The sequence below is a fragment of the Centropristis striata genome, chromosome 18 (assembly GCF_030273125.1).
Source record: "Centropristis striata isolate RG_2023a ecotype Rhode Island chromosome 18, C.striata_1.0, whole genome shotgun sequence".
NCBI classification, from domain to species: domain Eukaryota; kingdom Metazoa; phylum Chordata; class Actinopteri; order Perciformes; family Serranidae; genus Centropristis; species Centropristis striata.
In genome coordinates, this window is record NC_081534.1 from 26,175,113 (window position 1) to 26,190,914 (window position 15,802).

The 15,802-nt window shown below is 36.1% G+C and overlaps 1 protein-coding gene across 1 annotated transcript in view; it reads left to right on the plus strand.

Moving 5' to 3' along the window:
• map3k5 (mitogen-activated protein kinase kinase kinase 5) overlaps positions 1 to 15,584 on the plus strand; it is a 99,247-nt gene extending 83,663 nt beyond the window's left edge. Inside the window, exons 20-30 of the mRNA XM_059355954.1 lie at positions 1,070 to 1,247; positions 2,965 to 2,982; positions 4,074 to 4,251; positions 4,964 to 5,132; positions 5,800 to 5,985; positions 8,637 to 8,742; positions 10,152 to 10,392; positions 10,509 to 10,621; positions 11,558 to 11,679; positions 12,593 to 12,669; positions 14,388 to 15,584. Coding sequence (XP_059211937.1) covers positions 1,070 to 1,247; positions 2,965 to 2,982; positions 4,074 to 4,251; positions 4,964 to 5,132; positions 5,800 to 5,985; positions 8,637 to 8,742; positions 10,152 to 10,392; positions 10,509 to 10,621; positions 11,558 to 11,679; positions 12,593 to 12,669; positions 14,388 to 14,448 — 1,449 coding nt within the window. The 3' untranslated portion in view covers positions 14,449 to 15,584. The remainder of the gene's footprint in view (positions 1 to 1,069; positions 1,248 to 2,964; positions 2,983 to 4,073; positions 4,252 to 4,963; positions 5,133 to 5,799; positions 5,986 to 8,636; positions 8,743 to 10,151; positions 10,393 to 10,508; positions 10,622 to 11,557; positions 11,680 to 12,592; positions 12,670 to 14,387) is intronic.
• The last annotated feature ends 218 nt before the right edge of the window (positions 15,585 to 15,802 follow it).

Below are 15,802 nucleotides of genomic sequence, written 5' to 3' on the forward strand. Positions count from 1 at the left end.
AAGTAAAGAGATTTTAGTTTTAAAAAAAAACACAAAAAAACATCTCAGAGCTTATTTTATGCTTTTCTAGGCCTAATTAATAAGAAAATCTAAATCAAAAGAAACACTCATTACGTCTGTATTCTGCACTTATCAGTTCCCCTTTTTTCCGGAAACAAAACCAGTGGATCAGCCGTTGTGCACCTGCATTGTGCTGCCACCTGCGTCCTGTAACGTGATCGAGCTCAGTAGAAACTCCAAATATTGCCCACGCACGCACGTCTGTTTGAACACAAACAAACATATGTAGCTCACTGAGAGGAGCTACCGCCGCCTGTTTTTTTAATTCTCCAGTTTCTGTGTGCACGTTTCTTTGTGTTTGAAGTCTTTTCACTCTCTCGGTTTACACGGCGTATTTGCTTTGGATGGAAAGCGCTCCACACTAATGAAATATTGGTCTTAGCCATGTGCAGCCCATTAGAGACAGTAAAGATGTTTAAGGGCTTGTCTGGAAAGCATTACAGCGCTCCTGTCAAAGCTGTGAATCATGGAATTTTCCATAAGATGTACTTTAAATTAAAGGCTGTGAATTCAAACAAGGAGGCGTGTGTTACTGCGCTGAATATACCTTCTAGTAAACAGCAGATTTTCTGGACACAGATCACAGGATTCATGCAACTGCAGTTAAATTAACATCACCTTTTATCTTTGAAATGATCTCGTGTTTTGTCTTTGCACTTTGCATGCTCTGCAGGTTTCCCAAATTGTAAAACAGTCCTCATATTCTCTTCACTCATCCTTGTGGAATGTCTCAAGGGAGGGGCATCTCCCTGCTAATCTTAAGTCAACATTCCTCAACAGCAACGACAGGAATTTCTTATTGTCATGAGAGACTTGCACTCGAACTTTGAGCATTATTGCCCCGAAGCAAAGTCTCATAGTTCACCGGGTAAACACTCAGTAACACTTAAGTTGTCTCCTCAAATCAAATAATTTACTCCGAGGACATCTCGGGGAGCTTTTCAGAGGCTGTGTGCTCTTTTTTTATCTGTATATGTGTCTGATATGAACATGATTCTTCTGTCTGCAGGTGGGCATGTTCAAGATCCACCCAGAGATCCCAGAGTCCATGTCACTGGAGGCCAAAGCCTTCATCCTGCGCTGCTTTGAGCCCGACCCCGACCGCCGCGCCACCGCCTTCGACCTGCTCACCGACGAGTTCCTCACCGTCACCAGCCGCAAGAAGAAGAGCAAGAGCAGCTTCACAGGTCAGTTCAGCAGCTGAGAGCGCCATGTTGTTTTTTTCCTACTCTATTTTTTATTTAGCTTCCATTAGCTTCTTTTAGTAATCGCTTTGGGTTTCCTGGGTTCCACATAAGGTGATAAAGATAGAAATAAAGAACAAGAAACCCAAAAACAAACATCAGGATCATCAGCACTATTATTTTACACTTTGGTTACGTTTAATACAAACATCTGACGCCCCCAAGAAAAACCAAGAAGCCTTTAAAGGAATAATTTACATCTTGGGGAATATGGCTTTTTACACTATTTTCTAGGAGAGGGGACAACCAGTTTGTCTCTGTTTACAACGGCTCTAAAGCTCACTACTTAATATGATATATCTTATTTGTTTATTGCATAAGATAATACTTTAAAACAACAACTCAGGGATTACGAGGGATTAAATACTATTTCTTTGCCAGACAACTTGACGCTGACATCAACCCTTCAGGCTGTCACAAAAACAGTTGTGGAGCTTCTGACAGAGCCAGGCTAGCTGCGTCCCCCATTTTTAGCTTCATATTTAACAGACATTAGAGTGGTATCGTTCTTCTCTTCTAACTGTTTGCAAGAAACCAATTAATAAGCGACTATTCTGGTTGTCGACTTGACTCATTAAAGAGTAAACTTCAGTGTCCGACAAGAGCAAACAGGCTGCAACGGCACAAAACATTTGAATTAAGAGAAACATGCTGCAACTTCAAAAATGATGCCAACTGAATATGAAAATGCAAAACAAGTACAACAACAGAGAAAGCAACTGCAGCAAGCCGAAACAGATACAGTAACAGAGAACTGCCTGAAATTACAGAAATAATGCAAAGTTGAAGGACACAAACCCAGAGAAAAAGACTTGGAGAAACAGAGAGAAACCAGACGAGAGGGTGTGTTTTGTTTTTGAAGCAGGAAGACGAGTGGAGTAAAGAAGCTAACATTTAAAAAAGATTTTGTACTTTTTTCTATCGCCTCTTTACTCCAGTTTTCTTTCTGCTTCTCTACTGGGTCGAAAAATAAGCTGTTCCACTCAGAGCTCCCCCTACAGGTCTGGAGAACTTCAGTCATGTTAACGGGATAATGCACTTTTTGCACATTTGTTACATTTGTTTTTCAACGTTTCGTGACTTTGCATCATTCCTGTAGTTGCAGAGTGTGTACTTTTAATGTATTTGTTTGTGCTCTCTGCATCTTATTTTTCCATGTGCAGCAAGTTTCTGTTGTGTATTTGTTTCAGATTTTCATGTGTGTCTTTCAGTTGGCATCGTTCTCAAACTGCTGCATGATTGTCCTGATGGAAAACATTCTGACCGCTGTAGTAAACAATAGAATTTTCTAATAAAACAAGAAAAAAAGGCAAAGAAAACAGCTTTCTGTAACAAGCAACACTTCTATGTGAGAGCAGACTGCAACTAAAGATTGAGAACTTTTTTTCTAGACAAATAATGCTCAGTAACAATCACCTGCTCTACCTGCTCATTTTAGAATAGAAACACACCCTTAATCTTCATTGTCCGGAGTACAACATGTGCACATTGAGTTTCCAGTCCAGCTGCAGTGATACTGTCATGTGCTCTGGCACCAACACAAAAGATTAAACAGAAAAGATTAAAAGCTCTCTGCTTACTTAGAAATGTTATCCTGCCAGGTTTACATGGAAATGTTTTGTCCTTGGTTAACACATATTTTCTCTTTCTTCCACCACAGCTCTGACTCCAGGCTCTGGTGAGTTACTTTACCCTCTTCTTCTTCTCTCAGACAGATCTGCCACCACAGGGACCACTTTATAATCTGGGTGTCAGTTCTGTGACACGTCTGCCTGCTCTGCTGAAGAGTATCTAGGCTACACTTTTCTTTTTTTGTCTGCCAGTGGCTACCTGCCTGGCACGACTCTGCCCTTTCCCAGAACTCAAAATAGACATTGCACAACAGGACTTCATTCCAATTGCTTGAATGTTTTCATAATCCATCCCTATTTCATAATTTACACACAGCGCATTAGCTTTCTGCCAGATAGAGCTCTTCTCCCTGAACATGATGAGAGAATAATACCTGATTTTTTATGATTTTCCATCAGCACTTTTACTAATTTCACCATCTCGACACAAAAAGAGCATGAAAGCTTCTGATTATTAGTAGAGCCAGACTGATATGGGACTTTTGAGGCAGATATGAACAATACATTGAAGAAACAAGGGTGGTCTAATATTTTTTTCAATGACTATATATATATTAGCTGGAATGAAAATAGTCTTTTTTTTATGTAGATTTTGCACCACTTTTTCACCACTGAAGTACTTTAAAAGTACAAAAGTATCAGCATCAAAATGTACTTAAAATATCAAAGGTAAAAGTTCCAATATATGGATAACTTTTGAGCAATAATGCTCAAAAGTTATGCAGAATGGACCATTTCAGATTGTTTTATATATTCCTAATATATTATGGATTATTGTTATTGATGCATTTATGTACGCAGTGTTTTAATTTTAAAAAGATAGGGCTCATTTTAACTACTTAATATACTTTTATGTGGTTTAATTAAAAAAAATGTCTAGGCACTTTAAATTCATCATGTTTTTTATGTTAAATCTATTATTTTTTTTATTTTTTTTTTTTAATGGATTAAAAGAACAAATATCGAACACAATTTCTAAATGATGCCAAGCAACATTTTCTGCATTATATATTGTGTAAAATAGGTTTTCATAACGGCACATATCAGACAGCATATATACAGATATCGGCATATATCTGTCTGGATCTAATTATCTGTGTATAAATTATGCATTTTTAAGGTTTCTTGTGTCCTTCAGAGTACCTGCGCAGTATCTCCCTGCCGGTGCCGGTGGTGGTGGAGGACACCAGCAGCAGCAGCGAGTACGGCTCCGTCTCCCCTGACAACGACCTCAACACCAACCCGTTCATCTTCAAACCCAGCGTGAAGTGCTACAGCGAGAGGGATGTCAAGGGGCCCAGGTCCCTCTTCCTCAGGTAGGAGGACTGGCTTTAAATAAGGTCACAGTGGTCTTTCATTAATGATCTGTATCCTGGTTTACATAATGTTATCTGATAACTTGTAGTACTGATAAAAACTAAGCTGATTGTCTACTGCACTATGATGATCACCAACTGTAGCCTTGTAACTGTAACTGCTCCCATCTGTTAACATTTTAAAGCATGTTTGCTGCACCAACATCAAGCAAAGGCAAACGTTTTACATACAGTCATGGAAAAAATGATTAGACCACCCTTGTTTCCTTCAATGTATTGTTCATTTTAATGCCTGGTACAACGTAAGGTACATTTGTTTGGACAAATATAATGATAACAACAAAAATAGCTTATAAGAGCTTATTTTAAGAGCTGATATCGAGCCATTTTCCATGGTTTTCTTGATAATGATTTTGGTTATTATCCAGAAAACCATGGAAAATGGCTCTTAAATTATACTCTTATGAGCTATTTTTGTTGTTATCATTATATTTGTCCAAACAAATGTACCTTTACTTGCACCAGGCATTAGAATGAACAAGAAACTGGAGAAAACAATGGTGGTCTAATACATTTTCCATGGCTGTATATTATAAGCTTTACATGCATGTGTGTTTGCAAATTATGTTGCAGGAGCTGCATTATGATTGCAAAATGAAAGATCATTTAGTTCTAGGAAACAGAAAGATGAACTCTTTTCTTTTCCACTCAGCATTCCAGTGGAGAACTTCGAGGACCACAGCGCGCCCCCGTCTCCTGATGAGAAGGATTCAGGTTTCTTTATGCTTCGGAAAGACAGCGAGAGACGAGCCACGCTGCACCACATCCTGACCGAGGACAGAGACAAAGTGGTGGCCAACCTGATGGAGGCGCTCACACAGGTTGGTAATGGAAAACACCATCAGTCAGCAGACAGATAAATAAAGAAATAGATACTTTAACCCTTTATCAGGCGAAAAACTATATTTGGTAACTTCAGGTAATATTTCGAGAAAAAAGTTGCAAATTTACTAGATTAAAGTGGCAAATCTACAAGAAAAAAAGTTGCAGATTTAAGAGATTTAAAGTGGGAAAAAAGCAACTTTTTTCTCCCAGATTCACCACTTTAAATCTCATAAATCTACGCATTTTTTTCTCGTAGATTTGCCACTTTAATCTAGTAAACTTTTTTCTCAAAATATTATTTTTGTATGTTTTTTTTACACATTCTGGCAGTATGTAATATCCTCCAATATTCTCTAAGGTTGAAATTTGGAATTTGCAAGTATTTCAGTGAGTGCCCTATTAAGGGTTAAAGTGGTGAATCTGGGATAAAAAAAGTAGCCTTTCCCCACTTTTTTCTCGTAAATCTGCAACTTTTTTCGCACAGATTTGACACTTTAAATCTCTTAAATCTGCAACTTTTTTTCTGGTAAATTTGCAACTTTTTTTCTAATAAATTTGCAACTTTTTTCTCTAAATATTACCTGAAGTTACCAAATATCGTTCTTTGCCTGATAAAGGGTTAAATACAAAAACATCCCTCCTATCTATCTCTCTCTCCTGCAGGGCACTGATGGGATGAAGCTGAAGCCTCAGCACATCTCCACCCTCGTGGTCAGTCTGGCCGACTTTGTTCGCATGGCGGACAGGAAGATCATCGCCAACACGCTGTCTCAACTCAAGCTGGAGCTGGACTTTGACAGCACCGCCATCAGTCAGCTGCAGGTCGTGCTGTTCGGCTTCCAGGATGCTGTAAGTATGAAACGCAAAAACACCAGCTGACGTCACAGAAACCAGATAAATTACTGCATAGAAGTCATTTATTACAGTAAATCTCTGCTATATTTAGTCTCACGCCTCATCCTTTTCAATTTAACCCAAACATAAAATACTCAGATGAATAAAACACAAAGACAGATTTATGCCTACACATTATTTTTGGCGGATTTATAAAGCAGTACTGATTCCCGTTTGTAAATCTCAATTATTTTGGAGCTGGGTGCTTGGGCATGAGCCTTATTTCCACTCCCACAGCTCACCATAAATGGATGTGGAAACACCCTTAAACTTTGAACATCTAAAGCCCCGCTCTAGTGCTCATTAGTCGATGAAAAATACGGCGAAGAAAAAGTGTAATATCGCCAACTGTGTCGCAGCAGGGAGGTTCTCCAGTGGAGCCAGAACAGCTGTCATGACACACAGCTGAAGCTTTCTGTAGGCTCCACTAATTCTTCATTGCGGTAAAATCTCATGCATCATTACAAAACTTCAGGAGGAAGATCAATGATGATAATTTTTCAGTGCTCACATTGAAACAGACTTTAAAAAAGGGCTTTTTATAATCCAGGATAAAATGAAATGATCATTATCAGGGAGATGATGGCTCAGATGTAAATAAAGGAACAAACTTGGAAAAAGTTTTAATTGTCCTGCAACATTTCGATCTAATAATGATCTTCATAAGGCAATTTTAAACTTACTTTTTAAATTAAATCATTAATTTAATATTGGACTTAATTTTTGTTAAATTGTATTCAATATGTAGATATTTATAGAAAATCTGGCAACTGCTGAGATGGATTCATTCCGATTCCTCAAAAAAAAATTCTAGTAATATACAGTATATATCACTGTTTTCTATCCTTCTACTCATACTTTTATCTTATTCTCCACATTTATTTATTCAGTTTTAACACAGAATATTTACAGCCACAAGATGGTTGTTGCAAGCAGTTTTTAGTGTTTTTATAACCTTATATTTTTTATATATATTTGCCTGAACTTCTGATTTATTATACTTATTTTATTGATTTTGATGGTTTGTATTCGTTTGCAAAAAAAAACGCTCTGTCCCTCATGTGACAGTGCTGTTGAGCTCTGCTCTGATTGGTCTAACTTGATAAAATTAGATTTACTCAGTCTTAACACAATCACTTGAGTCAAGAATGTGCCTATAGAGTATATTGCCTGCTGACAAAGATCTCTGTGAAATCGAAACACTGCAGCACAATTTTACCCTACACCCTGTCTACTAAATAAATACAGTAAATCATCACTCTTAAATAATTTTAAATTGATTTTGACTGATTTTCTTGAGCTGCAGCAGTAAAAATCTGCTACTTTCAGGCTTTTCTAGTCGCTGAAATCCTGCTCACATGCTGCTCGCTTTCCCCCTGCACCTGCAACATGTGATTTCCTGTCTATTATCCATCACCCCATTTGTGGGCTCCCAGTCTCTCCATAAACCATGTGCTCTGAACACTCCAGTATAATTGTTGTCATTTCACATGAGCTGCAGGAAGCAGCAGGCTGCCATGTTTCTGCTCTCTCTCTCTCTCTCTCTATCTCTCTCTCTCTCTCGATGCACAGAGATCAGACAGATAACTGTGAAAATACTTGTAACCTTTCAGCGAGGCAATAAAAGGGGAATCTGTCAGGAGTAATTGCACATTCTGTAAAAAAAGGGGGCTGATCTGCTCTCCCCCTCAGAATATGTCGTTATGCAGATGAAATGACACAAGAGCAAGTGGTTGTTTTCATATTTGTAAGTGGTGTTGCGTAATCCTGCAAGGAGATGAAGCTCTGATGCCTCCTGTTGGTCATCAGTGTGAATAATTTACAGTAGATGGAAGGAGAGTCATGCAGCTGGGAGGATTCATGTTTTTGTTTGTAGTGCATGAATAAAAAAATGCAAAAAATAAGACTGAAATATCAGCAAATATAATATGCTTAAAAAATCAGCTCTGAGGTTAAGAAAGAGCTAAATATGAATAAAAATGCAGGTAATAAAAGAGCATCAACTATATTAAATGGAATTTCCACAACAAAAATGCACAAATTGCACAATTACACAAAGTACAGCGCAGATGCACTGAATTTGACGGATCAGCTTTTTCTAAAAGAGCAACTAATTATTGGAACTCATTACCAAATGAGATCAGAGACATCAGCACATTCATTGGTTTTAAATCTAAAATAAAATCATGGCTTAAATCCACTCAATCATACACCCACCAACTATAAACTCAAACATTAGCTCACTATTTTGCAAATGTTGTATTTTAACATTGTTTTGTGTCTTAATACTGTGACTTTACTCTTGCTGTTGTCCTGTGTTGTATTGTGTTTTAAGAGTGTGAAACTGTGTTGTTGCTGTTTGAAAGGCTTGTTTGTTTGTGTTAGATTTATGTTATTTGTTCCTGCCCAGGGACTACAGATGAAATTTAGCTAGTAGCTAATTCTGGTACGGCTGGGAGCAATGCACTGTGCCTGTTAAATAAACGAATCAATAAATAAATAAAAGTCAAAAAGATAACAAATATAAATATACAAATATACCAATAATATGACGTGAATTTAGCATGAAAATTCAGAAATCTAACTCTTAAATTTTGCATCTTCAGGTGAACAAAGTGCTGAGAAACCACAACATCAAGCCTCACTGGATGTTTGCTCTGGACAACATCATCCGTAAAGCCGTGCAGACCGCCATCACCATCCTGGTGCCAGGTAACATCATCAGCATCTCCTGCAGAAACCCTCTGAATAAGTTATCACGGGTCCCTCAGGGAAGCACTGACAGGCTGATAAATATAGGAGCTGGTGTGGGAGTTCTCCCTGGAAGCTTCAGTCATCACAGCTCTCTGGTGAATGACAGATATTTGGGAGGCTGGGGATGTTTAGTGTTGACAACTAAAGCACTGAAATCATCAACATGAGCACAATAGATGAGTGGTAGCACTAATACTATCCTGTAGTAGCAGCTTTAAAGCTTGACTGATGTGCAGCTGAGACTGACAGTTTGTGTGTTTCTGCAGGAAAGAGATTATACAAAGAGGCATTTTGCAGCAGAATATTAAACCAAACAAGCTGTTGCTTCATGTTCCACAAGCTAGTGTTGGTTTTAACTTGCAAAAACTGTTTTAAATTTTAGTGCACTGTCTGCTGGAACAAAATACAGCAGCACCTCTTTAAAATAAACGTATATAGCTATAATAAATATAGCTTTTGGACATTTTTTGGAATTTTTTGGGGTATTTTCTTGTATTGGTTTTGCAAATTATATTCTATTTTACATTTAGTTATTTTAATAATAACAAATTGGTCATTTTTTATTTATGTCTAAAAATGGTTGATTGAAAAACATTAAAATAATTTGTGTACATTATGTGATATTGCCTTTCAATAAATAAATAGTTAATTATTTAATAATTATTATTTATCAAATTATTTTAGCCTTTTTATACAACTTAATTTTATTTCACATTTTAAATTATCTGTCAAATTATTTTTCCTAATCGGAAAGTGTTTTTTTTTTTTTTTACAAGCTGCAGTCTAAAAACACATAAAATTGATTTTACGATGATGATAAACCTAGAAAAGCAGCAAGTTGTCACATTTAGGAAGCAAGAACTAGTGAGTGTTTAGTTGACGCGTTAATCAGCTTAAAGCTTCTCAGTTCTAATATTTGGGAGCATTTTTCCACCACTGTGATTAGAAAAAAAAATTCTGTAAGCCATTATAATGAGAAACTTTTTTGAAAATACTTTTTCTTTTTTAATTTATCTAAAAAATGATGAATTTGTGAATGTCAAGAAAGCTTCTTATTATAAGGGATCTTTTTTTGTCATAAAGCTACTGTACATTTTTATTATGTATTCTTTTATTTACATATTTTACATGTTATATAAATGGGCTGAATACTAAGATTAAAACATATATATATATATATAGATATATATATATATCTATATATATATACATACTTGTCTATCTGGAATCTTATCTCAATGTAGCATCAGAATAGCTGATACTTTTCATTTCCATTACAAATTCAAGCTGCATCACATCAATCCTGTTGATATTCATTCATGATTCATTCATTCATTCATTCACCTCATTAATGTCTCGTGTCACAGAGCTGAGACCTCACTTCAGCCTGGCCTCAGAGAGCGACCCGGCTGACCAAGAGGACGTGGACGACGACACGGAGCCGGACAGAAACTCCACCCACCAGAGCCGGGCGCCTCCCGTCGCTCACGACGACACCGTGGCCACGTCCGGAGTCAGCACACTCAGCTCCACCGTCTCACACGAGTCTCACAATGCACAGCGGTCTGTGAGCATGGAGCTGGGCCGCATGAAGCTGGAGACCAACAGGTAGCTCATACAGCACAGCAGCAAAAACCTCATCAGTTTTTTGTTGCTTTCATGCATTCTTTAGTCGTTTTGCTGACTAAATACCTATTAAATCCTGCTGTTGTGTTTGACTGCAGGCTGATGGAGCAGCTGCTGGAGAAGGAGAGAGAGTACCAGGCCATCCTGCAACAAGTCCTGGAGGAGAGAGAGCAGGAGATCAGACTACTGAGGCTGCGATCTGAGCCCGCAGGTCTGGACTTCATCTAATTTACCTTTTTATCACTGGCTGTTTACAACATTAGCACCACTTCTGCTGCAGCTACCAGTCTGCCTTTGACATTATACAACCAGCTGTGGGTCATTGAGGTCACTTCACTGTCCATCCACAGCTGATCTGCATCAATTTATACAAGTTGTGACATGATCAAAGCTTTCTCATCGCCAACTGGAGGTGCAAATTGTGCGAGTATAATTATCTTTGACACATGAGCCACATGCTGCATCTTGAAGTTATTATCTCTTTCAATGTAATTGAAGATTAAGATTTTTAACATCTGATGGCAGTTTACCATCCGATATACAATTAACTTGCTAAAAAAATGTGCTGTAAGTTTTGTTTATTTGCTTGTTTAAAAGTTATGATGAAGATATGTTTGGGAGAGAGATTTTACAGCTGAACAACTATATTTTAACTATAAATTACACTGGAAATTGAATTGCTATGAATAATAACTATAAGTTAAAGTTAGGTCAAATGCAGTCTGATGAAGTTCATCCTACCATTACAAAAACAAAAACTTTTTTCTTGCAAATTTGTGACTTAAATCTCTGAATTTTCAGATTTTTTTCACACCAATTCATGACCTTTTAATCTCAGAGAATATATTCAAGTTTTTTCTTGTAAAACTCTGCCTTTAATTTCAGAGATTTTGAAAAAAATATTGACTCCAATTTATGACTTTTTAATAAAATATTCTAGTTTTTTTTCTTCTAAACTTGTGAGTTTTATTTCCCTACGTTTAAAACTGAAATCTCAGAGAATATTAGAGTTTTTCATCTCATTAATTTACGACTTTAATCTCAGAAATCCTGAATTTTCTTTCCTTCTCTGTCATTTTTTTTATGCCCAAATATGCGTCATAGTCCAGCTTGTCTAAAAGAGTGTGTTCGCTTTATTCTCCTGCAGACGTCCCCACATCACCAGACAGTCCCGATGGACAGAGGAGTCCACCTGCAGAGAGACACGAAGACTCAGAGATGACCAGCTGGCTGAGGCTGTACGGTGCTGACCAGGACGCCATAGACAGAGTGAGTCTCTGGTTTCACTTTAATTAACAGGACCTGGTCTGTTGGTTAACATCACACAGTGACAGCATCATGCTATACAGGACACACTTGAATCTTTGAGATATAAACCCTCTGGAGTCTCCAAAAGCTCCAAAGCATGACTTCTTTATCATCCAGACTAGAAAACAAAGCAGCGTGGAGCCCTACTGTAAATTTACCTCTAAAGTTCTGGCTGTAAACTCCATGAGGCCAGTTTCAGTTTGATGATGATATACCAAGTAAAACTGGAGACAAGGTCAAATATATTTAGTATAAAATGATAGAACTGGATGTAACCCTCTTATATGTTATATTTGCAACCTTTGTTCACATTTGCAACATTTAAAAATTTTTATTGAGCATAATAGTGTTTTGATAGTAAAAAAAAGATTCAAAATCACATTTTATGTTGGACTAAAGGACTACAAAAGACACAAAATGACCAAAAAAAGACACGAAATGACTAGAAAAAGACACAAAAAGAAACAAAATGACCAAAAAAAGACAAAATTACTAAAAAAAAGACACAAAAAGACTAAAAAAAGACACAAAATGACAAAAAAAAAAGACAAAATTACTAAAAAAAGACACAAATAGGCACAAAATGACTAAAAAAAAGACACAAAATGTCCAAAAAAGACACAAAATGAGAAGACAAAATGACCAATAAAAGACACAGAAAGACACAAAATGACCAAAAAAAGACACAAAAAGACGCAAAAAGACTTGCAAAGACACAAAAGGACATGAAAAGGATTCGAAACTGGACAAAATAGCCCAAGACTCCATAGAGTTTAAGCTGGTGTTTGTTCTTGTGATTTCAGTTTTGCTACAATGAAAAGGACAGAGTATGTTTTCTTGAATCTCATGGATTTTATGGATTTTGTTCCCCCAGATACTTAACGAGGAGTACACGCTGAACAACATCCTCCACGATGTAACAAGAGAGGATCTGAAGAGTTTAAGACTGAGGTACTAGGAACTAGTTTCTTGTCTTTATTTACAGTTTCACTTCTGTATTCAATCACTAGAATACGTGCTGACACTCGTATTTAAAAACCTCTGCAGCTCTCTAAATACCAGACACACAGAAGTGAAGCTGAGACAACTCTCTTTATTGCATAATAGTTTGTATTTTCCTGCTTCTTGCTTTAGGTTTGCACTCTCAGCACTGAGGTGGCTCATAGTAGCAGCTTCACTACTCAGAAATCCTTTAAGGTTGCATTAAGAACTAAAATATATTTCCTTGTCCTTGAAACCGATCACAGTAATCTTTATTTTATTAGCTGGCCATCGCTACTACAGTTTTCATCATGTACACATACAGTAAGAGTGAAACATCTGAAATAAAAATAAGAATGTAAATATTCATTAAACAGCTTTGCCTTTGGCGCCCCCAGTGGTTATATCAATGAAGACACACCACAGCTTTTGAAAAATTATACCTTAAAAGGTGTTGTGGTAAGACAAGATCTTGTCAAACAGTAACAAAATAAACTGATTAATGAAGATGTAAAATATAAAAAATATTGTACACTATTTAAGAGCAGTAATACTTGTGAAACTTGCTTTTATTCCATTATTCTATTATAAAATATATCATTTCTTTTACATGAGTAATTTCCTGTAGAGACAATTAATTATGCTTTACAGAGTGATGCAACTGTTAAAATCAAGTTGTAATAAACACGTTCGCCCATAAAGTTGGAATAAAATATTTTCCATACTTACCATGAAATGATTGTGACAATGTTCATGAATCAGTCTCTTCCAAACATATCACAATGAAAATGAAACCACATTAAACAGGATTGTGCCTGAAAACAAAATTATTCTAACTTTATGGGCGACCGTGTAGCTACAGGCAGTCAACATGCCCACTCACACCTAAACTACCTTAATAGCAGTGGCGTAATCTAACTAAGTATACTTAGAACTGCAATTAAGTACAATTTTGAGGTATGTGTACTTTACTTGAGTATTTCCATTTTATGTAACTGTATACTTCTACTTCACTACATTTTTAAGCAAATATTGTACTTTTTACTCCACTACATTTACAGGTGCACCTCAATAAATTAGAATATCATGGAAAAGTCAATTTCCAGTAGTTCAAGTCAAATAGCCCCAACCAAGTATTGAGTGAATATAGATGAACATTTCCATATTAAACATACTTTTTAAAATTGGTCTTGTAATATTAAACTTTTTTTGGAGACACTGAATTTTAGGCCTTCATTAAATGTAAGCCATAATTATTATAATCAGAAGAAATTAAATAAATGAAGACATGGAATGTTTCACTCTGTGTGTAATGGATCTATATAATGTGTTATTTCCACTTTTTGAATTGAATTACTGACATGAATAAACTTTTCTATGATATTCTAATTGATTGAGATGCACCTGTACTTTTCAGGTCAGAAACACAGCCTTTGACAGTGTCATGTTCTCCAATGTATCTGCAGATCTTTAAAAGTCTTTAAAAGCATTCAGTGAACTCCTAAAAAAAAGGCCTTAAAAAATAAGCTGCAGGTCTTCAGAAGTATTGCAAAATTCCAGGAATTGTACATACATTACGCTACACTTTAATGCCTTTTCCACCTCTGGTCAGATGTTAAACTGGATTTAATTGTCTCAGTTCCTATACTTGCATGCAACCTAACAGTCTTTTCTCTGTGTCCTGTCAGAGGTGGGATCCTGTGTAAACTATGGAAGGCCATCACAGACTACAGGCAGAAGCCAACCTGAGGCCTTAAGTGGCAACAACCACTCAGAAAAGCCAGGACCTTTTTGTCCCAACGACTCAGTATTCTCCTCTTTACCTCAGTATTTATAGGATCAAGACTTTTAGGAGAAGAACCTGTGTTTGCCGCGTGCACCAAGCAGCTTTCCACCAGCACAAGAAAACTCTTTGACTGGTCTCGTCTGAGTATTTTGATAATTTTGGAAAAAAAGGTCACTTTGAAAGCAACAATTACTGAGAAGTGCCACTAGTTTTGCTATGCCTGATGGACACAGCTTTTTGTTACAGGTGCGTTAAAAAATGACAAATGGTGAGAAAATCCGTCGTTTGGATCTTGAAAACTGTCAAAACATTTTCTCCTGTCTTTACAAGATGTAACGTTTACAAAACTGGAGACTGATCGTTTTCTAAATCAAGCCTGAGATACAAAATACTACATTCAACATCATCTGTACTAATGTTTTTATCATAGGCATCTTATCACTACTTTATTTAAATGTGTTTTTAATTTAATTTTTATGGTAATCTGAAGGATGTCAGTGCATGCCCTGTTTTTATTTGATTTTTTATCCATACTGAGACTTATTTAATTTTTTTTTCTCACATTTCCTTTTATATTACGAATCTACATTTTTATTTTTCAGAAACATGTAAATATTGTGTTATAAATTATATGTGAGCAACATTTATGTACTTAAAAAACACATTGTTAAACATAGTTAAATCTCCATGTGGATTGGATTGAGTCTATAATGAACACATGTGAAAAATGAATTGTATAGTATTGTATTTTTTTGTGTCACAAATCATAGGAGATAATATTCATTTAGTAATTAATATTACATCAAATCATTTGCTTAGTTTTTATTGTTGTACACTGACAAAATTGTGGTTATCTTGCTTGTGTAGATATAATCATTCAATCAGATGTGCTTAAATGAAAAAAATCTGCAAACAAATTTCATACGGAAGAGCCTTGACTTTTTTTTTTTTAATTGTTATTATTTTAAAAACATGATGTCAGAAAATGGGGAACATGATCATGAGAAATGTGTCCGTTTTGTTTCATATCTGAAATTATTCAAGATTTTTGTGTCTTATTGTTAAAATAAAACTTTTCATCTTGAAACTGTGAAAGAAATGTGTAAGAAATATTTTGTTACTAGTTTGATTGAATATAGTAAAGTGGTGTTTATTTCATGTTTTTGGTCTGACATTTACATTTAAATAACGGTTGCTTTATTACATTACATGAATAGCATAATGTGTCTTCTTTCAGGGTCGACACAGTCTTTTTTCTTTTAAAGAAAGTGCAAAGCAATATGTATGTAAATGTATATAATAGCAATATATACATTG